Source organism: Hippocampus zosterae, chromosome 13, assembly GCF_025434085.1.
Source record: "Hippocampus zosterae strain Florida chromosome 13, ASM2543408v3, whole genome shotgun sequence".
Classification (NCBI taxonomy): domain Eukaryota; kingdom Metazoa; phylum Chordata; class Actinopteri; order Syngnathiformes; family Syngnathidae; genus Hippocampus; species Hippocampus zosterae.
In genome coordinates this window covers 22649034-22673173 of record NC_067463.1, presented here as the reverse complement: position 1 = coordinate 22673173, position 24140 = coordinate 22649034, and the positions used below count along the sequence as shown (strand labels likewise).

Here is a 24140-nt window from a genome sequence, read left to right as displayed (position 1 = left end):
GCAGCACCCCCGCTTGACACTTTAGTTTGCCTTGTAAAGGCGCAGTGACTTAACGTAGTATACTGTATTTTTACGATTAGAATTTGATGAGCCCGTCGAAAGGTCAAACGGTCGGCGTCACCTTTCGGGGCTCGACTCACACTGGATAGATGCCCTAAAATGTTTCAATGGATGTCTCGTTAAAAAAGGACATCGCAAGCATTAAAAAGGAACTACCAAAGCACCAAAGTGAGTTGTTGATCTGACTTTCTCAGAATCATGCAAGACGAGTACAAAATAAAAAGAAACATTTACTTGGCAAAATGATTTACACAAGAGAAACAAAAAACAACCGCTAGTGTGACAACGGTAGCTCAGTACAACAGATGGAAAAAAAAAACGATCACGGGGTAATTTTGTAGGGGACAACTGCCTAGATAGGCTGCGGTTAGATGACGATGACCTGTCTGTCATGTCTCATTTGACGTTTGTTACAACAGATGTCCAGAATTGGCGAGAAAAGGAAAAAAAAAACCGATCATGGGGTAATTTTGTAGGGGGCAACTGCCTAGATAGGCTGCGGTTAGATGATCATGACCTGTCTGTCATGTCTCATTTGACGTTTGTTACAACAGATGTCCGGAATTGGCGAGAAAAGGAAAAAAAAAAGATCATGGGGTAATTGTGTAGGGGACAACTGACTAGATAGGCTGCGGTTAGATGACGATGACCTGTCTGTCATGTCTCATTTGACGTTTGTACACCCGCCGAGTGGGTTGCAACAGTTCTCCACCATTGCTCCCAGAGCAGATCGGGCTCCAGTTTTGTCACGTCAGAATTCACATTTTCAACACATACAACTGCATAGTTGGGCTGCAGTCCAATCTACAAACGAATGGTCCGTTGGTCGTAGGTCAATAATTGCAACTTTGGCAAAGGCTTCTCTTATGTGTCAGAAATCATATTTTGATCATAAAAGGAAAGGGGGAGGGTGGATGGGTGGCGGGGGTTGCGCAACTGCCGAGACGGGCTGCGGTCCAATTAAAAGCGGAATCGTGCGCAGGCATTACTCGTGGACAAAGACTTCTCCGTCCTGTTGAAATCGCATTTTGATCATTGAACGCTGTTCCCGCGGTCTCAGCAGAGAGGCTGCGGCAGGTCGGGTCTGATCTCGACCGGTTCCAGTTTATCCGAGAGCACGCAGAGAATTTTGTCAAACTTGTCGTGGCGTTCCTTGACGTCCGCTTCCGCTCCCGATTGTCCCCAGAAGAGTCGCAGGGCAAATTCGGTCCGGAAGGCCTCCAGCATCTCGGGGATGGGCGTCCAGTCGCCTAGAGGGGTAGCGGCTCCATTTAAAAACAAAAAAAACCAAAATCCAAGGCGGCAATGTGCGCTGCGTGTGCGCGTACTTGCTAGCAACTCGCTGGCGCGCTGCTGGTGTTGGTGCGAGTGCGCGGCGTGTCGACGGGCCGCCTGCAGGAGGTCGTAGAGCATCTCGCACCCTCGCAGGCTGTCCTCCACGGGGTCCTCGCCCTCCATCAGCAGCAGCACGGGAACCAGGTGCGGCACGGCCACCGGATCACCCGAAACGCACTCTGCACACGCGAAACGGTTCTTGGGCAAAATGTGGCCATTTTGTATTATAAATAAGCCCCACTCACCCCCCCCCCCCCCTCAACGATAAAATTGCCAAATCTTACACTGGCGGTATGTGGCTAATACCGGTCCAGTTTCAAGGTTTCGGGTGCTCAACCACAGATCGTGAAGGCAAATCCAATCTGACATTTGGGGCAAGTCCTCCTCGCCAGTAGTTGGCGCTGTCAGAATTTGTCGTCATTTGGATGATTTGATGTATCAAAGGTCGGAGCGGCATCGCTCAAGAGAGAATCCTCAGACCGCTATGGGTCCCCAATGAAGCGGTCCCGAAAACCCGCCCATCCCTTGGGCTTTGCGCGGCGGGTGTCCTTACCGTCGCTATCGTCGAGCGCCTTCATGAAGGGCTTGAGGGTCTTCTCGAACAGGACGGCGCTTTCCGTGTGGTTCCTCCGCAGCGAGCGCCACGTCATCTCCAGCCGCACCACCTGCACCCAAGCGCGCGCCGTCAAGCGGGGGCTCGGCCGAACCCCGGCGAGCGCGCGCGGCCCACCTGAGGCATGTCCAGCGCCTTCATGACGGCCGAGAAGGCGTAGAGGTCGCGGGCGTGGTCCTTGAGGGCCTGCGCCACCAGGATGAACTTGTGCAGCACGGCGGCCCGCTGGCTCACCGTACCCGTGCAGCCCAGGATGTCCACGGCCACGCCCAACGCGATCAGATGGTGCCTGCGGGGGGTGGGGGGGGGAGACGGGTCACGGCGGCGCTCAACCATCACAAAGCCAACGGGCGGCGGTCGACTTCATCGCCGGCTCAACCATCGGGTGACGTGGGCAAATGCTAATAGGGCGGCGGCCCACAAGGGGGCGCTCTAAAACGTCTTTGGGAGCATTTGGGAGCATTACCTCTCGAGCAGGTCTCGCCGCAACTGTCGGCCGTGCGGCAGCGTGATGAGCTCCAGGCCGGAGGCCACGCCCATCGCCCGCCTCTGCTCGGGCGTCACGCCCACGATGCGCGCCACCCGGCAGTCCACGCTGAGCATGTGCAGGGCGGTGGTGTCGGGGTCCGAGCGGTTGAAGAGCTCCTTCAGCGCCAGCAGCACGCCGGGCTCCAGCGGGCGGTTGTTGTCCGGCAGCAGCAGCGACTCGAAGCGGTCCAGCCGGAAGCAGGAGCTCCATTCCGTCTGCCGGGGGGGGGGCGGGACCAAAGATAGCGCCTCAAAAGGAGAACTTGCCACTCTGCTACAAGGGCGTTGGCGTCGTGCGGAGAACCTGCGGCCGTTCAAATTGTTCCTTGTCGGGCAGTCGCGGCAGGCGGGGGGACGCCCCCTCGCCGCCGTCGTCGTCCTCCAGGAAGCCGAAGGAGGTCTCTGTGATCCGCGCCCGGCTCTGCCACTTTTCCTCCGCTCGAAGACGATCGACGTGACCCTTGCGCCGGGACTGCGGCACCTGAAGGCAACAAGAGGTCGCGACCTTTTTGCACAGCCGCCGTGAGTATTTTGATTGATTGTTTTTTTTAATCAACTGCAGTAACATGGAATACTTTGGGGAGTCAGTCCAGTCCAGTATTTTTCTCCTTTGGCCTGCGAATCGATTCTTGGAATTTGATCCCGCCAAATATCAAAATTCACGATCGGGTCCTAGTTTCCGCGCGACGGTGTCCCACCTGAACGACCAATTCGTCGTAGAAAGCGGACGGGTCATCGTCCCGATCCGAGGGCGCGGCGGGTCGGGCGGCTTTGGGGAACACGGCGGAGATCCTGAGGGGCTTGGGGGGCGCCCGGGAGTGCAGCTGTCTGTCGGACCCCCGCAGCGTCGCGCCACCACCTGAGCCGACGGGACGAAACATTTTCAGGCACGCCGTCGGATGCAAAGATTGTTGCGCTTTTCATGCTAGGTCGCGTGCGCGCACGTTTACCAGGGTGACAGGGACGCATTTGGCGCGGCTTCGGGCCGAGAAGGGGTTCGCTCCCCGTGCGGAACACCGGCGAGATGGGAGGCGGGCCCATGTCGTCTGATTTGGAGCTTTGAGGAGCGCCTGCACGGGGGAGAGTACAAAGAGTGATGCGCCGCTGAGGGTGTGGACAAATGTATTCAGACAGCTCATAATTTGCCTTTCCCGCCTGTTTTTTTTTTTTTTTTTTTTTTACCGGGCCTCAGGTTGCTGTCCGACTGGGCCGACTGGAGCGAAGGCCTGCAGCCGAGGTTCTCCAGGTTGCCGGGGTGACTCCCGCTCCTGCCGCACGGGAAGTTGAACAGCTTAACGCCCGGCGACGGAGGACGCGCCCCCCCCCCCCCCCCCACTGCCCGCCCACCTGAGCAGAGGGTTGATGTTCAGGTCGTCTCCCATTGTGCTGCTGAAGCTGAGCCGCTTGCCGCGTTCGCGTTGGGACTTCCCGTCGGCGCGCTGTCGCTCGGCGATGACCCGCAAAGGGAGCGTCCTGGTCAGCGGGTGGAAGACGATGGCCCCCGAGGCCTGCGAGATGGGCCGCCGCCCGCCCACGTAGAAACGGATGAGAGCCGGAACGTTGTCGAAGCGGTCCTCCTCAAATTGAAACAGCTCCCGGGAGTAGCCCTGCGTCACCAAGCAAACAGCCAACGGTGGCCACGCGTCAGACAGGCAACCTCGCAGTTGAGTCGCTAACATGGCCGAAAATGGGCAAAAATGTCTGGTTTCGATGACATGCAAAGCGAGCAGTCTGCTTTCGCGGAGGACCGAAGCCCTTTTTGACCGCCGAGAGCCACTGGTTTCCGGGAACCGGTTCTTTTGGGACCGCGTGGACCATCAGAACTATGAGGGGATATTCTTTTCAAAAAGAAACCTCATTCCGTCAAGTTGTTTTTGGACAGTGCCAAGACCAGAAGACCGCACGTTGGCCTGAGCCCCCCTCGACTATGTTCATGTAATGTTTGAAGTATGTATTTCGTGTTTCTCCTTTGCCCGTTTCGATGAAAAGAATACATAGTATCGAGGACGATGGGTTTATCTGCCACGTTTTCTGCATTACCGGGGCTTTCTTGTTGACTTCCTGTCTTACTTTGAAGGAATACGGAAGTGGACGACGGCTGACGAGACGGTAAATTGATCGCGCCGAACGAGATGATCGCGAAGAGGTGGAAACTGATTCACAGACGACAAAATTAACAGTTTAAAGCGACTTTGCCCGGTTGAAAGTGTCGAAAGGGTGAATATTTGTGTCCATCTGTCTATCGATTCGCGTTTGTGATGAAAATATGAACCGCACGAATCGCACTTTACGAGTCTGGAGTACAGAAAATGCCGTGGCACCTTTTTGGGTCTCAGCACCACTCGTATGATCTTAAAGTGCATGGGCTCGTTCCTCCAGTAGCAGCTGAGGACGTAGTCGCCCGCGGACGAGCTGGAGTCTCGGACCAGGAAGTCGCCGTCCCTCTGGAGGAGAGCTTCTGCAGCCTGGAGGTACACGCCGTCGCTCGCATGGCACGTTTGCATTTTGGGTCATATTTGCATGAATTCCTTGTCATTTGTGACACCTCTCTGGTGAGGGGCCCGTGGTACCAGGCGTGGCTCCTGGGGTCCTCGGTGCTGAGCTTCAGCTCTTCCTCCAGCTCCTTCTTCAGGGGGTCCATCTCCTTGCGACCTCCGAACACCTGCGCGGCACATCGCTAGGCGTCAACCGTACGGCAAAATGTCACCTGGGGGGGGGCGTCCGGTTCACCCGAATGTGAGACGCGTCGTTGCCGCAGTACGTCGGCATGCGTTTACCTGGCTCAAGTATGCGGCGACGCTCCTCCTTTTGCTGCAAAACACACATTGAACAAGTCGTCGTGACCAAAAAGTGTCTATTTTTTTTTAGAAATGAGCCCTTTTGGTTTCAGAACTCACTCTCCAGCGGACGCGGCGATCAAAACACAACAGTCTTTTTTTAAAACTACCGGCTCGTGGCGGCGCATGTGTGGCACAACCCAATATTTTTTCCCTTCCGATATCTGCCGGACAATGCGGAGCGCCTGTTTTCCAGAGACAAGCGGACTGTGAATTGTCTCCCCTTTTCCCGTCCGTCCGTCCTTCCTTCCTCCCGTCGCCACCTGGCGCGTCAAGGGACGGCTCCGGGGGCCGAGCTCAGTGCCAGAACAACCTTGGAATCGCCGGGTTTTGCACTGTCCGCACCCATGACGGCGCAACGCCTCACTCCGCCGTCCCTTTTGGAAAACCGCGATCGAAAGGGAGCCCTTGATGACATTTTAAGGACTTTATTTGGACTTTTGACATGGTCACGACAATGTCGTAGCTGTTCCCCGTTTCCGGCTGCGATTTGGAGCTGATCCTAACAGGAAAACGCTGTTGAGAATCAATAGCGCGTTAACGGAACACAGGCACTGGATGAAAATCATGCAGCTATTTTAGGGATGTCAAGTTAGTAAACAAATGTTATTTCCGGGAAACTGTTCTAGTGCCAGGAAGAAAAAAAAATACCTTATTGTGGCACAAAGTTCGAATCCTCGGGGTAATATGAGCCAAATCGTGATGTCCTCACATAAAAATTGATTTGACCAGGCAGATGCTAGCATAGCAAGTAGCCAAAAAGGATCAAAGTAGAACAGATCTGTATTTTTGCTTCCATTCACAAGCAACCTGAACCTACGTCACGAGTTGCAAAGCTTCTGTCATTAAAGTTAAATCAAAAGAATGAGATGAAGAGCTGTGGCCTAGTCGATGTTTTTCTGAAGATCGTAGCATACATTTGAGATGTCAATGAAGTGATCCGTTCTCAGACCTCTACGAGCAACCTTGACCTAGGCTACTGCTAGCAAAACTGCTGTTATTAAAATGTAAAAAGGTCAAAAGCCATTAAAAAAAGTGAATAGAGTGAGTGGTTTTACTTTATTTTAGTTGTAAAGTACAATATTGGGAACTTGGTGCGGGGGCCCGGTGCTCGAGATAACCTGACCATGGCTACTTTTGTCAATAACAGTTCCTCAGAACATCAGAAGTAAAAGAGCAAGTCGGGTCAAAATCGTCACATCCTGTTTGAGGGGCGTTGGTCAAGCACACCTGAGCACACACACGCGCGCTGTGTCAAAGTCTGCCTAGCAACAAATATCTGGTTGGCCGATAATAAATGCCACGCGAATGTCACGGAACTTTGTTGCGTTTCTAATCCAAATCGCGCGACAGTTTTGGCGTGCAAAGGTGAGACAGGAGAGACCACGACGGGGCGCGCTACTTCCTGGTTGATTTTTTTTTGTAAGTAAACACCGAATAATTACAAAAGCTTGACATGACTGAACTCACACGATATCAGTGCGTTAAATAATATTTAGGCAGAAAAGATGCTCTCTCGAACAAACTTGTTTAACCTCTCGCGCGAACTCGCGAGTTTTTCCCAACAACTCCACCAGGAAGCAATGGTGGCTTTCTCCCTACCTGTCGGCGGCGTTCACAGCTCGCTCGTCTCGCACATGGCGACGCTCCGCGGTCCGAGAGGAACTCCGAGAGGGAAACAAGCCGACGAACCTTCGACCCGAACGCTCCCAGCTCGCCGCCCTCTTCCCCGCCCCCCCTTCTCCCTCAGTTCATCTCCCGCCCGCCCGCTTCCCTCCCTTCGGCGCCCTCGTGTTCCCACAAGCCTTACCGGGCACTCCCCCAACTCCGCCCCGGGCCGCGGAGCGCAAACGCCGCTATCTGAACACATTCCTCGGATACCGATACGAGTCGGGCTGGCTCTTCACCTGTCATCAAGTAGGCCGCCGCAGAGTGTCTATCGCACATTTCCTACTTTATCAGGACGGACTTTTACATGACCGCAATACAGTAATCCCTCGTTTGTCGCGGCAAGTGGAGACCGAAATCACCCGCGACAAACGAAAATCCGCAAGTAGCGAACCAACCCCCACCCCCACTCCACAATAGGTTCATGTACATGTGTATGAGTATAAAAAATATTTATAAAGCCAAATTTAATGGTACACATGCACGTAGAAGTCGATTTTGTAGTCCTTAACACTGATTCGTCTTACTGTTTATTGTATATGTTAAATCGCTCCATGTACAGCACTTTGTATGCAGCGATGGCTGTTTGAAAGTGCTCTATAAATACTGTTGACTTGACTTGACTTGACTTGACTTAATGCTGTATCCTAATAGATTTAAACATGTATACGTTTGGTTAGGTTAGTGTGTGAATAACAAAATACAGTAAACATATTCATGTAGTACTTTATATGTTGCTCTATGTGACTCGCTGTTGTTTTGCTGATTTTCGCTGCTTCTCGAGGACCGTTTGCGGACTTAAATTTTAAATTATTTATTTAAATATTATAAAAAAATATTTGGGCTGTAAATTTCCCCAGTGTGGGACGAATAAAGGATATCTTATCTTATTTATTTTTTTAATGAAGATGTTTTAAAAAATTTGCAATGCACCGAAGCCGCGATAAACGAATGGCGAAATAGCGAGGGATCACTGTATTTTTAGATCCAAGCGCCACATGAATTCGGTAGATTAATTTTTTTGTTTGTCTGTTTGTTTTGGGTTGGGGAGGTGGGGGTGCAGCAAGACTGATGTCAAGGGAGGGAGCTGAAATAAAGGAACAAAACGGCGGTTAAATGCCCTCCATATGTTCAGAATTAAGGACGTTTTGACATTTTCAAGGCGTCAACAAGCGTGCAAAAATGTCACCTTGTGTGTCATTCACAAGAATGGGATGGTCTTGGGTCTCATCTGAAGAAAAATAATGAAGCTGAGATCTTGAGACCTCGCCTAAATAGTGGACTTAATTGTAGAAATGAAACAACGGCTCACTCGGGCTCTTCTCTCATTCGGCATGACGTTTTTTTGGGGTTTTTTTTCGAAAGCATCCGCCTGGCGTTTACCTGCGCTTGCTCTCCCGACAGCCGTCCAGCGTGCCATAAGCGTGGTCCTCGTCCAGGGGCCGCAGCTGCGAGCAGGAAGCGGAGAGGCGGTGCTTTTTGTCAGCGCGGTGGAGGCGGGGCAGGACACTCTGGCGGAACAGATCCTTGCTGGGCTTCACCTGCGAGAAGCGGTAATCGTCCTTTTTTTGTTGTTGTTGTTGTCGTTGTTTACGACTTGGGTCACTGTGGTTGCACCGGCGTGTGTCTGCGCTCTCACCAAATCCAAGGACGAGCCCAGCGAGTGCTTTCTGCTCACCCGGCGTTCCATTTGCACACCTGAGAGGATTTGGGGAATGTGAACGTTTGCTGTCAAGTCAAGAAGTCGCGTTTACAAGCCCAAAACTGCCGAGTGCAGAAAAAGTCGGGCTCCATTGGGTTCATCCCATTTTCTACCGTTTAAGAAGGCCGCCATTCTGTAAGATTGAGACTGTTGATCGAGGAAAAAAATAAATAATCCCACTTTAAATCGTTAAAAAAAAACCACACACACAAGTCGTTCTGGCTTGGGAGTTCTTGATCCTTTGGACTTAAGCATTGCGCATATTTGCAATTGCGCAAACACTGAGCGCCTTACCCAAGTGAGGCTCCAGCTTCTGGCGGTGTCTCCAAAGCTGAGTCAGGATGGTTTCTCTGTGCGAGGCGTCCTCGATCCCCGCCTCCTTCAGCTCGTGCTCGTTCACGTTCAGCAGACCCTGAAATCACGTGGAGGGGCCAACTGAGCCTCCGTCGGGGGGACTTTTTCACCCCACCAAAATTTTAAAAATAATAATAAATAGAAAATTATTCTCATAATTATCCAACTTTTTATTACCCACAAAATAAATTTAATTAGTGTAATATTCTTACTTTTTTGGGGGTGGGGGAGCTAAAAAGTTCCCAAAATCAGACTTTTTATCCTGGAAAATTGTCTTATAATGGGAAAAAATGTATTTTTTGTAATACTGTAGTATGATTTTTTAAATGTAAAAAAAAATGTTATTCAATATTCAGACTTTTTTTTCACACAAAAATACAAAAACGACTTTTTCTCTTGGGTCGGCTTTAATCTGGGAGGTAATATAACAATTTGTGAAAGATTTGCACTTTTTATCCGTAGCGTATGAGCTTTTTACTCTCTTTGCACATGTTTGATAGATAATTTGACAGCTTTGATGGTGAATGAATCATATTAAAAAAAAAAAACAGGAGACAATTTCAAATTAAGAGTCTGGAAAATGACCAGGATTTGCAAATCGTTGTCTTCTCTTTTGTTTTATGTTCAACACAACGCCCCGACTTCTCTGGAATTAGGATTAGTGACATTTAATGTTTTGTTGTTGTTTTTTCCGAAATAAAATTAATATAAAAAAAATTTTAAGCAGATCCGGGCCTCTCATGGCGGCCAGACTTGCATCTCCGGTTGCAGCCGTACGAAAACAATCCGAATGTCGTTTTGACGTACTGTACCTCCAGCCCGTAATATTCGCTCTCCAGGGTCTTTGTGTACTGGGGCAAGCCGATCTGCCGCAGCCACCAGGCGATGGAGCGATTATTCATGTCTGACTCGCACAGACGCAGACCATCAGGAGCAGAATGCGGCGGGCGACAGACATGACCACTCGGGACTTCCGGCGAGCGTGGCGTCGAGCCGAGCCGTCGGCGCCGCGTGACGAGGAGTTCCGGGAGCGCTCGCCTGCGATTCTTTTACTTTCTCTCGCTGTTCGCCGCGTCGACCTTGTCATCAACTGTCCGTCTCGCAACTTCTCCTCCCGCTGGCAGGGGAAGCCAATGGCGCGGCAGCGCCGGCCAATGGGAGCGCGGGGACGGCGAGCGGGTCCGGGCGGATCCCGGCATGTCGGAGATGAGGCCCGTGTGTAGAAATGCAGCTGTTGCAACGTGTCGCAGGTGAGACGCGAGTCAGGGTGTGAGCCCCCCAAAAAAATCATTCTAATCCTCTCATTGCTGCGTTGATATTCATTCCATAATCGCCAAAGTAAATCACAGCACTCATTCAAAATGGAAACCAGTGTTGAGCGCCTTCTGTCTGCCGGGGCCAAAGAAGACATTTCGGTGAGATGGAGCATCCGCCCCCCTCCCTCCACTGTCACGGCGGCGCCCGCTCGTCCTCATCCTCCACCAGCAAGGAATAAGTCGTCTGCTCAGGTGACAAACGACGCTCAGTGGCGGGCATTTTGGCCTCTGGCAGCAACACTTACTCATTCTTGCCACCGGGTGGCAGTATTGACCGCACTCTCATAAAATGCGACTCCATTCTGGTGGGATTACAACTTTGCAAAACTAGGAAATTCCCTAAACAATTTTTCGAGAGAAAAAAAAATTCCCATTCAATGGATGGACGATTAAAATCACTGTTGACCTACTTTAAACGCAACTTTTTTTTCTTCTGACTCAACACTGCCATCTACTGCTGCCTGTTCATGATTACAGTTATGCCAAAGTTTGACGAGCACTGACAAGCTGGCCACTCGTACCCATGAAAAGCCATGTTTGAGGTATTTTTCCTCTCAAGCATTTCTTTGTCCCCCAAAGCGAAGGTAGCCAGGATTCATTGGCTTTCTCGTGAAACCGCAAACGAATTTTCCGCTTGACAGATGCCACGCTTGTAATGATCAAATGCATCGGGAACCAAAAACATGCACGGCAGGCTGACGGAACACTCCAAATTTTCCCCAAGTGCGAGTGTGAGCGCAGATGGTTGTTCGTCTCCGTGTGCCCTGCGTTTGGCTGGCAATCTGTTCAGGGTGTCCCCAATAAAGCGGATTGGAAAATGGATGGAAGGATCAGTCTTCTTGTTAGCATCAAAGAATGACGAGAGACACAAAAATGTTGTCTTGATGGGTCAAACTTTATTGACAAAAATACAGAGAACCGCTAGTGGCTAGCCGTTAGCAGCATTCGTATGTTCAAGGTGTCAAAATCTGAACAGAAGTGCAGAACGAGAAAATGTTTCCGATGATAGCGATATCTTCCTGTCAGTGATTTGTTAGCATCTGTGCTTGCGTCTCACGAAAAGTTTTTTTTGAGTTCCCGTTTGAATGGTCAGCAATGAGTCATAAAAATTTTGGCATTATCGTACGGAAATTTGTTCAGAGTTGTATCTTTTCTTTTGTACATTTGGATAGTCGTGAGAAGCTAAGTTTGGCATTTGGATCCGCGTTTTGGAGCGAGTGGCTGAAAACAAATATGTCGGACACAAAATCCACAATATGATAATAAAACATCGTGAAATGTTGTGACTGACGATTGTCTTGATGTCTGCTGGGAAACTGGTATCGACGAATGAGTTTTGGGTAGCGCAAAATTCCTCCCTTTTCACCTGAGCCAATATAACACCACAGAAGAAGAATTGACCATGACGTCAATTACGTTGAGGGATGAACTGCTGTTTTTAATCTATCGGTGCAAAGTTTTATTGAAAGTTTACAAAGCGTCAGTATTTAAGAATAAATATAATAAACAGAATAAAGATGTACGTGAAGGAAAGCCTTTGAAATTGTGAGGATTTGTTTTGCATTTAAAACTCTGACGTTTCACTGTTTTGCTATAGTTTCAGACAGTCTGTGCTTAGTTTTCATTTAATACACGAAATATAGGGCAGTTTCGCTCGAAAACAGGCTAATAAAACAACGGGATCTTCCTTGTCCTCGTTCCCACGAGACCACTACGTACTCGTGGCGTCACCTGGACATTAAGGCTTTCGACCGATAAACGTTTACTAGCCAAAATCCACCTGTAAATAAGGTGTTATACTGTATTTACAATGAACGGGTGGACTTGAACAGGTTTTCACAGGCCTCTTGCTGCCACCTACCGGGCACAATGCGATAAAGGCGCCGGTTTAAAAAGGCGAGTCTTCGGGGTCTTTTTTTTTGTCATTGCTTGACCAATCAGAGTTTGTGTGCTCAGTGTGTCACCGCATCGCTGATGACAATTACTGTCCAGCCCCACTGAGCCATGCTGCCAGTGTAGCCAATCACCTTTCGGAACGGACGTGGAGGGGTGGGGCTAAACGCCGACATTCTCGTGTTGTCATTTTAGTGCGGTAATGTGTATGTATTGTGCACATAGGGCGAGCTATCCGACAAACACAATGCTACTCTAGCGCTAATTATCCGTGTCCCACCCGCCCCCTCTTCGGCGTTAGAGGCCCGTGGAACATTTTTTTCTCTCACAGAAAAAAGAATCGATCAAAAACCGCTAAGGACCGGCGAATCCCCGCGAGGAGATTGCACATCTCAAGCGGCCGGTCGGGTTAGCGTCGAGGCTAACCCGTTCGCCATGGAGGAACGGAAGGAGGAGGCAGAAGCCGAGATCCAGGAGCACGGCCCCGAGCACTGGTTTTCGAAGTGGGAGCGACAGTGCCTGGCTGCCGCCGAGCAGAGCGAGCCGCTGGGCGACGAGGAGACGGAGCAGAATCAACAAAAGCTGTGGCACCTCTTCCAGAACTCGGCCACGGCGGTGGCGCAGCTCTACAAAGGTAAGGTTCGCGGTGACAGGCGGGTGGGGGCAAGAGAAAATGAGGGGGGTGGGGGTGCACAAAGGACACCGGCTAACGCCGGCTAGCCGATTCTTTACTGCCTTTAACTGAACGCCAGCTACCCAGTGACTTTATTGTATCTTTTATCGTCGCGTTGGAACTATCGTTGCCGCTTTTTGAGTTAACTCCAACCGGGCTCGTGCGGGCTCTGTGTCACTCTACTCTACCGTTAGCGGTTAGCATCCAGTCGGCCACATTTTTTTTTTGGCAAGTAGAGCCGCGCAGAAGCCGGTGAGTCGGCAAGGAGAGTTTAAAATACTTTAATCAAGTGTGTTTATGTGACCTAAAACCATGTTTATATGTCCTCGGCTGTCGCCTCCCGGATGCTAAGCTAATGCTAATTTGCGGTAATGTGAGCAAAGGAGTGACCAGCCAGCCCTTGTCCTCCCTCCTCCCGTTTGGACTCTGCGACATGAATTTTTGCTAGTTATTATGAACGCATTCATTTGGCCTCTGCAGCGCTCAAATTGTTCACATTAGTTCTTATAATGAGCAGACATTTGACTGTGGTGTGGTAATCTAGTCAATGTTGGGCTATACATGCCGGGATTAGGGATTGAAGAAGGGGAAAATGTCCCATTCCCTGTAGTTGAATGCTAACTATGCTCCCCAAATTTAGTGGTGTGCTCAAGACCACACCGTCCAAGATAAAGACTTGGCCGAGACCAGAACTCTTAAGACCAAGTCCAAGACCATTAAAAAACAAAAGTCGACCGTCCTTTTGTCTTTAATTGTAATTCTTCTTTGAATGCACTACACAACTCTTTCAAACCGCAGGATGCCAAAATCTCACATAAAAAAAAAAATAAGGGAAAAATCCTGGTACGTACAACTCGCGACTACTTTACAGCAAATTGTTAACATTTGATTCCAAATTGAGAAAAAAAATAACCAAGTGATACTAATAGTTGCACCAAATGTCTTAATATGTTGTTTTTTTGTGGTTTAAAACCCCAGGAGGAACTTTTGAAAGGGCGAAAGACAGAAAAACAAATAGAACAGGCGGGTTTTAAGTAACCACCGGCAGCTCATCGTCTTTGATCAGATTAAACGCAAAGGATTTGCCTTAAACACGGGACGTCCTTACCCGCCAGATGTTTGTAACCCACAAAAACAATCGCAACGCGTTTTCATTCAGGGACTGGCGGGTGATGGTTCACACAGACCTCCCAAATGCTTCCGGTTTTCTTGTTGTCTGTTCGAAACAACAACTTGGTAACGAGTATTATTCCACTTGAGAAACAGACAACAGGAGCGGAGTGATTTATTTATCCACACGTTTGACCGGAGGTGTGTGCTTCTAAAATTGCTAATTTTTTGCCAGCTTACTTTGTATTCTTTTTTTTGAAGCATTGTATTTACACGCATGGTGTGAGGGCCACTTTCCAAATGGAAGAATTTAGTTTCACATTAAAAAAAAAAGATGCCTTTTTCAGATGTCAACAGGTTTCCTGGCATGAAATATGTGCTTCCGCTGTTCCGCAAATGCTGAAACTTGAACCCAAACCACCTGTGGTACAATGCAATAAATGCAATTAAAAAGTCCAACGGTAGCTTTGGCACAGCCTTTAAACTAATTTAAAACATATTCGATTTAGGATTAAACAAAAATGTCTGACTGATGTATTTATTGGCCAATCTGTTTCATTGAATGTTGCTTTTTTTAATCTCTTTTTGTACAAGTACAGGAGGAAACGAAGGATTCTTATTGGAAATGGGATTTTAATCGGGGGGCGGGTAGAGAGTGGTGTCTGACGCGTGTGTGAAATGTGTTTCGCAGACCGAGAATGTCAGCAGCAAGGCCTTTCCCTCTGGGTGCCCTTCCAGAATGCAGCCACTGCCGTCACCAACATGTACAAAGGCGAGTGACCACGTCCCATTTCCAGTCATTTCTCTTTACGGCCATCCCTCGTTAATCAAACAAAGGCTTGCGGTCCAAAAAGAACCCGCGATAAGTGAATTCTGTGTCAGCGTCATCTTTATTTATTTTTACAATTTCATCATATACGATTCAATGCTGTATTGAATGAAGTCCAAGATGACACTTTTTTTTCCTCCCCAGGCCCAAGCTAATTGCTAAGTGCCCTGTTTGAACTTGATGTTGCCATCGCAAATGCTTGCCACCGACTTGGACGCAAACGGCATCCCGAGTCATAGCCATGTTGTGCTTATGAAAAGCCTCAAATAAATGATGCGGACATTGTTTGGTTATGGCACCTGTTGCGACAATGAGCGGCCAGCCTCAAGCGAAGACCGCTCTTTTTTTGTAGTTACTCTCAACGGCCACTAGATGGTGTCAAGACTTTTCTTGATTCTATTTGTTGACTGGTGTTGCTTTTAAGGCGTGTCTTCCTTTTATGCGTTGGTTGAATTTATCACTATTCAATTTCTTGTGGCCTATCCTGTTGACACCATTTAAAAGCATTTCCAAGCAAAAGAGTTTAACAGTTAAAGCAAAGAAAATGAATAAAAGTGCACATTTTGACATTGGTAATCTCTTTACGCTACAAATTATGAGTCTGTATCAGTCTTTTCAAGCGTGTCCATTGAGTATTTTTCCATTTTTTTAATGAAATTATCATTAAATGCCTTTTCACAGAGTCTTCTCCAGGCATATTTCATGTAAAAGTCTATATTGAAAATTAGCCAATAGTTAACAGTAAACCACAAGTTGGTTTCACGTTTAATGGAAAGTCGATGCTGAGTATTTTTTGGGTGCTCCTTAATGAATCGGCAATCAAGCAATTGTTCCAAATAATCAGTAAAACTAGAGCCGATCTTTAAAAAAAGTAATTTTAATAGGCTGCATGTTCACCCAGAGGATTTTGCCGTTTTGTTGTTGTCCAGAGAGCACAGAGGCCCGCCAGCGCAGCTACGACCTGGGGATCCAGATCGGTTACCAGCGCCGGAACAAAGAGGTGATGGCCTGGGTGAAGAAGCGGCGGAGAACCATCCGGCGGGAGGACCTCATCAGCTTCTTGTGCGGCAAGAACCCTCCTCCCAGGGCGGCCCGGGCCCCGCCCCGTGGGGCCATGGTGGCTGCCGGCCGGCCGCCGCCGCCCGAGTCGGGCAGCTCCGTGGAGACGGACCTGCAGCCCTTCAGAGAGGCCATAGCCTTGCACGGTCAGTACCAATACGGTTCACGGCACCGCGTTTAACGGGGATGTAGTGGCTACATTTTCAAATTAGCATCTATCCAACATTCCAAGAAATTTGCGCCTCCCCCAGGTCTCAGCGGCGCCATGGCCAGCATCTCGGTGCGCTCGTCAGGCCCGCCGCCCGGCTCGCCCACCCACCCGGCGGTGGCGCCGCCCCACGGCCGGCGCCGCAACGGCCTTCACGATGTGGACCTCAACACCTTCATCGCCGAGGAAATGGCCCTCCACCTGGATTCGGCTGCCAACCGCAAGCGGGGCGCCGCCCCCTGCGGCGATGTCATCACGGACTCGCCCACCCATAAACGCAACCGGATGCTATAAGTGACCCCCCGCTCTCCCAATCCCCCACCACCACCAATCCAAAGAGCGGCCAATGAGAACTGAAATTAGTCCGTCACTCCCGGCCTCCGAGGCGTCATCCTAGCTGCGTTGCTACGTGAAATAAAAGTGAAATATTAGACTTGATTTTGACACACGCTCCACCGTTCCCGCGGCCGTGCGTGTGCCATTACTTTTGGTTTCCAGGCAACACATGCGTTATTTATCTTTACACTCGTGTTTACATTGGAAGAAACAATTTCCCAACACATCAACACGCTCCCTCCCAGTTTTGTTTTTATTTTTAGTTCACACACACACACGCTTTGTGATACAATCTTTCATGTAATGTGTGTAAATAACAATAAGAAACACGTAGGTGTTGTTCCTATATGTGGTAAATATTGTAAAAACAAAACAAGGTCATGAAACTGGGGATGTCCGTGTACAATAAACCCGTTATGACAATAAAGGAACTATAAATGTGGCACGTTGTTGTTTCTATGTATGTGTGTCGGCGTGGTTATAGAAAATCAGATGAGTTAGTTTGACAGTTTTTTTTTTTTGGTTTGTTTTTAACAAGTCGGCAAACTACAATTAAGGGGGGGATGGCACCTGAAATCTGCTTGCAGAATCATTTTCTTCTTTTCCGCTATGCCCACATTTACCACTTGAGGGCAGTATAAGAATGACTGCGTCGAAGCTCAGCTCGTCTCCAAATCAACGACGGGCGCTTCTGGTGAGACGATTACGTGTGGAGTGACGTCACCAGAGCCCCATCCTCCAATGCTCCCCCCCCCCCCGCCCACCCGCCACCCTCTCGTCCACTTTCTCCTCCTCTTCCCATACAGCGGCATCGCCAAGCTCCCAGGCCGGCAGGAGTGCAGCGAAAGCGGCCGCCGTCGTGTCCGTTCTGTCAACTGTTGATTAGTGGCCGACGTCAATGACTCTTGAAAGGTGAGCAGATGTTATTTGCTCGGTTGTTTTTTTTAGGGGGGGGGGGTTCGGATTGGGGGTTGCTTGCAATGCCGTTGTCGCCGAGTAACCACGCTGATGACAGATGATGGGGATGAGGAGGAGCTGGAGGATGGCGAGAGAACAAATGATGGTATGAGCGTTTTTTTAAAAAAAATGTTTTTCTGACACTTATCGTCATGGTCTCCAGTCGTTCGATCTTGCACGTTGGATACTTTATATGTAGGCTCTCGTGGGGACGTCCGATCTATTTGTTTTAATTGTAAACATATTGTAGACATTATTTGTGTCAGTGTTCTGGTGATGTCATATTTCTTCAAAAAATATCCCGAAAAAACAACAACAACAACACAATACTTGTTAGATTGTCCTCTTCAACTTCGCAGGGAAATCTAGTGGTTATTTTTAAGACACATTTGTACAGAATCATACTGAGAGCTGTTTCTTATCTTTCGACCATCGTGTTGCTCAAAAAAATGTGACCAAAATGTCAGAAACTGCTCTTAAAATATGATTGTTGTGGTAGTAGTATACAAAAAAAGAGGCAATGATAATCTATAGGTGTTATTATTATAATTATTGTATTTATTATTTGATATTTTGACATAAAATAAAATAATAAAACAAGGAAAACGAAATAAATAAATTTTGATCGCTTTTTTTTAGAATAAAAAGAGTAGACACAGGTTAGGTAACCAAAATCTAAAAGATCAACTCAAAAACTATTTGTAATTTAAAAACACACATTAATTGGAGTCTAAACAAAAAATTATGTACATTAAATTTAAGACACTTAATACGAATTTCATTATTCTGTCCATGTTTATCAAGCGGCTGCTGCGCGGATGTGAATCGGCTGTGAAATGGCCTGCGAGAGCGCAGAAGTCTGGCCAAAAGCCTTGTTTGGGCTCCACTTTCTGACCGCTAAGTGAGCTTGCTTGCGAAGCTCCGAGAGTGCTGTGAGCCGCTTGAGTCATTTGAGTCATTTGAGTCATTATCACAATGCATGTCACGTCCCCGGCCAACTGGCCTTGTGGCCTGCTAATTAGCAGCCATCTTGATGGAGTCGTTCTGCCAAAGCGCTGCTGCCTCTGGCACGCGTGATGCGTGCAACCCCCCCCCCCCGCCCCCCTCCCCCTTGTCTTTTTAATTCTTCCCTTTTTTTCTTTTCTGGGGGGGACGGTGTATCTTGTTTCTGGGCCAGGTCACTTTGTATTCATTAGCGCTGGAAGTGGGAGAGATGATAAGTTGTGCCTGGCAAGCTGTTATCTTCATGAATCATCGTTTGGTTATGATACAAAGATACTTCTGTGGTTGGGCCGGTAATAGTAGCGTTGAACGGTTTTGGAAAACAATACAAGCGCATGTTTTCTTTTTTTAATTGGAGTTCCAATGTTAGAAAGTCCAAATTGTTTTACTGTTAGTAGTTATTGCTGTTTTTACATTCATTGAGTTTTTCCGTATCTAAGATGTCCGACACTGTGAGCGGGTATTGAACGCGCCTCGAGTCGAGTGCTAATGCTAACTAGCGCTGAGTGCCGAATGCGAGTGACGCTGTTGACTTTTCTCTCTTCTTTCGACGCAGATAGTTTTGTTTGTTTCCTGATAACATATTCACTGCATCCCCCCACGTTTGTTGTTCTGTGGTGAAAATTCCAAAGGGTGAGCTTAATCATTTATTAAAGTTTGTTTCAAGTGATTACTGTACACGTTACTTACGATATCGCATACGAGCACTTCCGGCTCGTATGCGAACTATTCTAGCGATGAAACGTGTGAATGTGAATAGTTTATATTGTTCATTTGTTTGACCACAATACATCTGTCAAATGGAATACAAGCATGTGTTCTCTGTTTAGGAACATTGACATGCGTAGCTCGCCACTGTAAAATGGAATCAGCTGCAGGCATCGTCTTCCCCGTGTGACCCTCTCTTTTTTTTTAACCAATTTAAAATCAGCCAATCACTGGCGCTCCAGGTTATGATTGACATGTAGATCGACCAATGAGAAGAACGAGAGTCAACCACTCTCTTGCGCAGTGTCCGATAATTCACGTGTTGATTGACCAAAGAACAGCGATGTAAAAAAAGTATTTTTATAATTAATTGAATCAAATAAAAATGATCCGTTCATCCTAAATCTGAGCCGCTTATCCTCAGGAGGGTTGCGGGCTCGCTAAATCATATACCAGCCATATTCGGGCAGTAGGACCAATCATGAACAAGCGGCCAATCAGCAGGTTCTTCACTTGATGCTTGACATGTGGCATACCAAATCTACTTCGTAGGCCTCTTATGAAATCGGTCTCTAAAAGCAAGACGGAACGAGGGTGTATTATTCCCCCCTCCCCTCTCGGGGACGTCTCTTGCTGGGTGGTTGCCATGGCGATGGTGACATCACTGTGCTCTTCCTCGTCATCGTCGTCGCCTGGTTTGTTTGGGTTTTCCCTGAAAAATGTGCACGGTACTTCTTCTTCCCCGTCTCCATCCTCTGTTGTTGCTAAGCGACGGCAGCAGTCAGTCACGGTAACTCGGCGGTTGCTAGGCAACAAGGTGCAGTCAGCGGAGCTTTTTTTCCCAAAGCGGCACGTTCACAGGAGTGTTGACCTTTTTGCATGCCAATGAAGCACAGCTCGACAATTGATGTTCAGAATCGTTGACATTTGTGAGTCGTGGCGCAATCGACACTTGCATGGTCGCGATTCGGCGACGCTACTTATAACGAGTGACATGTCGCCTGACCATTCAGAGAAGATTGAGCACCTGATCAGATTAAAAATAAATAAATCAAAATTTTAATACAAAGTTTTGTTTTCAATTGTTTTCAGGTTTATGAACAAGCGTGTTCCTTCCAACAAGCGATACCAGCCCACAGACTACGAGCACGCAGCCAACTGCGCCACGCATGCGGTAAAACACACCCACGTGCACGCACGCACGCACATATGCCATCATAAATTTGAACTGGGGGCTGTAATGTACATGCCACCGCATCAGGTGGCAGTATAGCATAACTGCAACAAGTAGCTGCGAGTAAAAAGTGACATCATTTCAGCCAAGCTTGAAGAATTGTACATTTTTTAAATGTCATTTAATTTGCAGTATATTTAAAAAAAAATTAAAAATATTAAAAAATATGCTGATACAAAGCATATAACAGTTTAAATGAGCTTCAAAATAGCTCATTTAAATTTAATTTTAAATATTCAAAGATTATATTGATAAACCGGTTTTACTGACCCCTCAAGCTTTGTTTTTATTATAATTTTTTGGACCTGTTTAGCATTGGTTGGTTTGATTTGATCTTTTTAACTTTTACTGCATACAGTTGTTAATGAACACCAAGTGTTGTTCTTGCCCTTAGTTTTTAATATGATTTTAATTAATACTGGAACATTAATCTGTTCCAGACCCCCCCCAAAACCAGGTCTTTCTTCAAAGAGCTGAAGTTGTAAATGACAAACTCAGTCGCCTGCGGAAGTTCCACCCCATTTGCATTCAAATAGCTGAAATTGTCCAGAAACAAAGGAAGAGAGATGGTAACAAATGGCCAACATACTGCCTCGAGAGTGAAATGAGAACTACAAGCGGCAAATAAAATTAGAAACCAACATTAAAACACTAAGATCTCAAAAGACAAGAAAATCAATTGCTAAAAGCCTCATTTAATTGTGTGTGTGTGTGTGTGCGTGTGTGTAGTTATGGATTATTCCGAGCCTGCTGGGCAGCTCGCTGCTCCACTTCCAGTCGGAGGACCAATGGGAACGCGTGTCGGCGTGGGTGTACGGGGCCGGCCTCAGCTCGCTCTTTACAGTCTCAACGCTCTTCCACACTATCGCTTGGAAGAAGAGCCACCTACGGTACATGTGCACACACACACACACACTTTAGAATGAAAAACTTGTGAGGACTGGCCTAAAAGTCCTCACTTGTCAAAAATGTCCTCACTACGTTGGTCTTATAATCACAGTGGTCCTCACAAGAATTGTAATACAAGCACACACACACACACACGCGCGCGCACACGCATAGACAAACAAACACAAAGAAAGGTAGCGAAATGCACACAAACAAAGACTGGCAGGAGCGAAACAAACACAGACACACACTTACACCACGTGACCGTATGCATTTGTGTGTTTGTGTGTGTGTGTGTGTGTGCGTCCTCAGGGATGTGGAGCAGTGTTTCCACATGTGTGACAGGATGGTGATCTACTTCTTCATCGCCGCCTCCTACGCGCCCTGGTGAGACGCTTGGCCGTGCGCTCGTGCCACCATGCGCCCCCCCCCCCCCCACCCCCATTTCTCACTCTTTGCATCCGCCAGGCTGAACCTGAGGGAGCTAGGACCCTGGGCGAGCCACATGCGCTGGCTGGTCTGGGTGATGGCGCTGTCCGGGACCACCTACGTCTTCTTCTTCCACGAGAGGTCCGTCTTCTTTTTACTTTGCGGATGATTTAAAAAAAAAAAAAAAAAAAAAGATGATTATTTCGATTGCGTGACCACCGTCCAAAATGCCTGCTGCAGGTACAAGATCGTGGAGTTGATCTGCTACACGGTGATGGGCCTCTTCCCCGCCTCGGTCATCCTCTACATGGTGAGCCCCCTTAATCAGTGGGTGTGGTCAACGGAATCAACGGCCGTGGCGATGTCGTCAGCTGGTTTGTTGAATGCAATCAAAGGGTGTGGCAACTTGACGCAAATGGGCGTGGCTAACTGATTGAACGCCACTTGAATCCGTGGATTGGCTGAACTGAATCGGTGGAGGTCGTCCTTATAATCAGCAGCTGTGGTCAGTTGAATCAATGGGCATAGTCAACCGGATCAATAGCTAATCAATGGGCACGATTGACTAAATCAAGTATGGTCAATTGGAACATTGGGCATGGTCAGAATATTTGTTTTGTGGCGTTTTAGGCAAGACTTTGGTTGTGTTTCTCCGCTATTCTTTTTTTTTCTTTTCCCAAATATTTTTTTCTGTGTTTTATTATTTTTTCCCCCCACAATAATTAGTTTTTTTTATTTTTAGGGGATATTATTTGTGTTTTTTAGGGGGGAAAATAACACAAAAAAGTAGTCCAAAAAATTAAATTACAAAGAAACAAAATAAAAATCCAAAATACAGTCAAAATAGACCCCCCCCCTAAAAAATAATAATAAATAAAAATATTTAAATAAATTCATATTTGTGTAAGCTAATTAGTCTAACTCCCAAGATAAATTATTCAGGGTAAAAAAAATGAAACCAATATTTCCCCACAGACAATAATATTTTAGGGTAATTTGTTTTCTGTTTGTCTGAAATGACAAAAATAAAATTATTTTTTAAAAAATCATAAAACAGAAAAAATACTTAATTTAGCTGGAGTAGTCTCCGGCTCGCCTGCTCTATATATACTGTATATATATATATATCGATATAAAATATGCACGCGCAATACACTTCTCAGGACGAACTTGCTGCGGGCCGACAAGTAGCGGCGAGTTTTTTGCCTCTCAAGTTTTTTGCCTCTCAAGTCCCTGAGTCCCTTTTTTCCCCCCCTTGTTGTCCGGGCGGGTCCACTCAGCCGGAACAGGCGGGCCTGTGCGAGCTGCTGCTGGGCGGCACCTTCTACTGCCTGGGCATGGTGTTCTTCAAGAGCGACGGCATCGTGCCCTTCGCCCACGCCATCTGGCACCTCTTTGTGGCCCTGGGCGCCGCCGTGCACTACTACGCCATCTGGAAGTACCTCTACGCCCCGCCCGCCAACCCCGTGCGCACCTCCAGATGACGGCGCCGCTGACCGAGACGCCCCCCCAGCCCAGCCGCGTGTCACATTGCGTGTCTTTTGTGTCAAATGTTTACACTCTGCCGGAACAGGCGCTTCTCAACTGTTTTTTTTTTTTTTCAAAACATTTTTAGTGGATTATTTCTCGTCGTGGTGTTGCTGCGCCGTGTTGCTTGGCCACTTTTATTTGAATTTTTTGTACCGTGCCGACAATTTCAACCGTTTGTTCTTATTTCGGGACTTATATCGGGACTAGCTGGATTTAAGCAATTGTGAGGCACATCTAAACGCGATATTCACTTAAATATATATATATATTTTTTGGAACAATGTGGATTATTTGTGGTGGGTTCTCTTTATTGCTATTGAGCAAAAGTGACAGTAATCGTAAGACTCACTAACAAGGACCAATTGCATCCCAGTAATTGTGTAACATGTCCACGTGGCGACGTGTGACCAAGTTTTTTTTTCTGACTGCCGATGATATTTAGTTGTTCATCCTTGTGCAAGGTTTCCAGTTTTCGGTTACTGTGACCAACTGGTGAGAAACTTTACAGTCATTGTGGATTATTTCCAGCCGTTCACTTGATTTCTCGTATCGTAACTGAGAGGCGAGGAGCCACGGCGTCGGAGTAAATTGTAGGAAACGTCGTTGTTGACTTGACTTTTTTTTTTACTATGTGGATGAATTCAAGTGGGCGGTTCTTATTTCTGTTACGCGCGCTGGCTAGCTAGCTAGCAGGAGTATTTGGCCAGGGCGTTCAAATAATTGTGTGAAACTTCTACATAAGAATGTGTGTCAGATTGTATTGATTTTTTTTTTGCTATGTGGATTATTTCTATCGGTTGCATCTGTTGTGTCAAGCGGCTGGTTATGATGACTAAAAACTGGCAACAAGCGACGGTGTTTTAGAAATGGT

General features: G+C 47.6%; 3 protein-coding genes across 5 annotated transcripts; 2 read left to right on the top strand and 1 right to left on the bottom strand.

Moving 5' to 3' along the window:
- Window positions 1-275: 275 nt before the first annotated feature.
- On the bottom strand, window positions 276-10186 carry sh2d3a (SH2 domain containing 3A). Of its 2 annotated transcripts, XM_052083409.1 has the most exons (18): window positions 9910-10186; window positions 9038-9155; window positions 8681-8739; window positions 8425-8582; window positions 5314-5347; window positions 5082-5198; window positions 4858-5001; window positions 3884-4143; window positions 3719-3804; window positions 3487-3606; window positions 3235-3395; window positions 2841-3017; window positions 2475-2752; window positions 2126-2297; window positions 1949-2060; window positions 1389-1574; window positions 578-1310; window positions 276-442 (listed from the first exon to the last, which is right to left on the bottom strand). In XM_052083409.1, the coding sequence occupies exons 1-17, from the start codon at window positions 9997-9999 to the stop codon at window positions 1117-1119; spliced, it is 2466 nt and encodes an 821-aa protein (XP_051939369.1). In that variant the 5' UTR covers window positions 10000-10186; the 3' UTR covers window positions 276-442; window positions 578-1116. The 2 variants fall into 2 exon arrangements, with proteins under 2 accessions (XP_051939369.1, XP_051939370.1); XM_052083410.1 differs by lacking the exons at window positions 8425-8582; window positions 8681-8739; window positions 9038-9155; window positions 9910-10186 and adding an exon at window positions 6976-7432.
- A 2204-nt stretch (window positions 10187-12390) lies between these two features.
- hapstr1b (HUWE1 associated protein modifying stress responses b) lies at window positions 12391-16963 on the top strand. The gene is made up of 4 exons (XM_052085199.1): window positions 12391-12940; window positions 14781-14865; window positions 15852-16123; window positions 16229-16963. Exons 1-4 carry the CDS (start codon window positions 12742-12744, stop codon window positions 16477-16479), a joined length of 807 nt encoding a protein of 268 aa, XP_051941159.1. The 5' UTR covers window positions 12391-12741; the 3' UTR covers window positions 16480-16963.
- Window positions 16964-17287: 324 nt separating this feature from the next.
- On the top strand, window positions 17288-23525 carry LOC127613912 (monocyte to macrophage differentiation factor 2-like). Of its 2 annotated transcripts, none has more exons than XM_052085200.1 (7): window positions 17288-17433; window positions 20281-20362; window positions 21152-21312; window positions 21623-21697; window positions 21779-21880; window positions 21980-22049; window positions 23020-23525. In XM_052085200.1, exons 1-7 carry the CDS (start codon window positions 17420-17422, stop codon window positions 23221-23223), a joined length of 708 nt encoding a protein of 235 aa, XP_051941160.1. In that variant the 5' UTR covers window positions 17288-17419; the 3' UTR covers window positions 23224-23525. The 2 variants fall into 2 exon arrangements, with proteins under 2 accessions (XP_051941160.1, XP_051941161.1); XM_052085201.1 differs by lacking the exon at window positions 17288-17433 and adding an exon at window positions 17472-17584.
- Window positions 23526-24140: the final 615 nt, after the last annotated feature.

Bases quoted from the DNA above. Each gene is read 5' to 3' on its own strand.
- sh2d3a (XM_052083409.1), bottom strand. From the start codon at position 9,999: ATGAATAATCGCTCCATCGCCTGGTGGCTGCGGCAGATCGGCTTGCCC. The intron at 3,607-3,718 runs GTAAAAAAAAAA...TCCCCCGTGCAG, and splicing joins GGACAGCAACCTGAGGCCCG to GCGCTCCTCAAAGCTCCAAA. The intron at 3,018-3,234 runs GTGGGACACCGT...TGTTGCCTTCAG, and splicing joins ACGACGAATTGGTCGTTCAG to GTGCCGCAGTCCCGGCGCAA.
- hapstr1b (XM_052085199.1), top strand. From the start codon at position 12,742: ATGGAGGAACGGAAGGAGGAGGCAGAAGCCGAGATCCAGGAGCACGGC. The intron at 14,866-15,851 runs GTGACCACGTCC...TTGTCCAGAGAG, and splicing joins ACCAACATGTACAAAGGCGA to CACAGAGGCCCGCCAGCGCA. The intron at 16,124-16,228 runs GTCAGTACCAAT...CGCCTCCCCCAG, and splicing joins AGAGGCCATAGCCTTGCACG to GTCTCAGCGGCGCCATGGCC.
- LOC127613912 (XM_052085200.1), top strand. The intron at 21,698-21,778 runs GTGAGACGCTTG...TGCATCCGCCAG, and splicing joins GCCGCCTCCTACGCGCCCTG to GCTGAACCTGAGGGAGCTAG. The intron at 21,881-21,979 runs GTCCGTCTTCTT...TGCCTGCTGCAG, and splicing joins GTCTTCTTCTTCCACGAGAG to GTACAAGATCGTGGAGTTGA.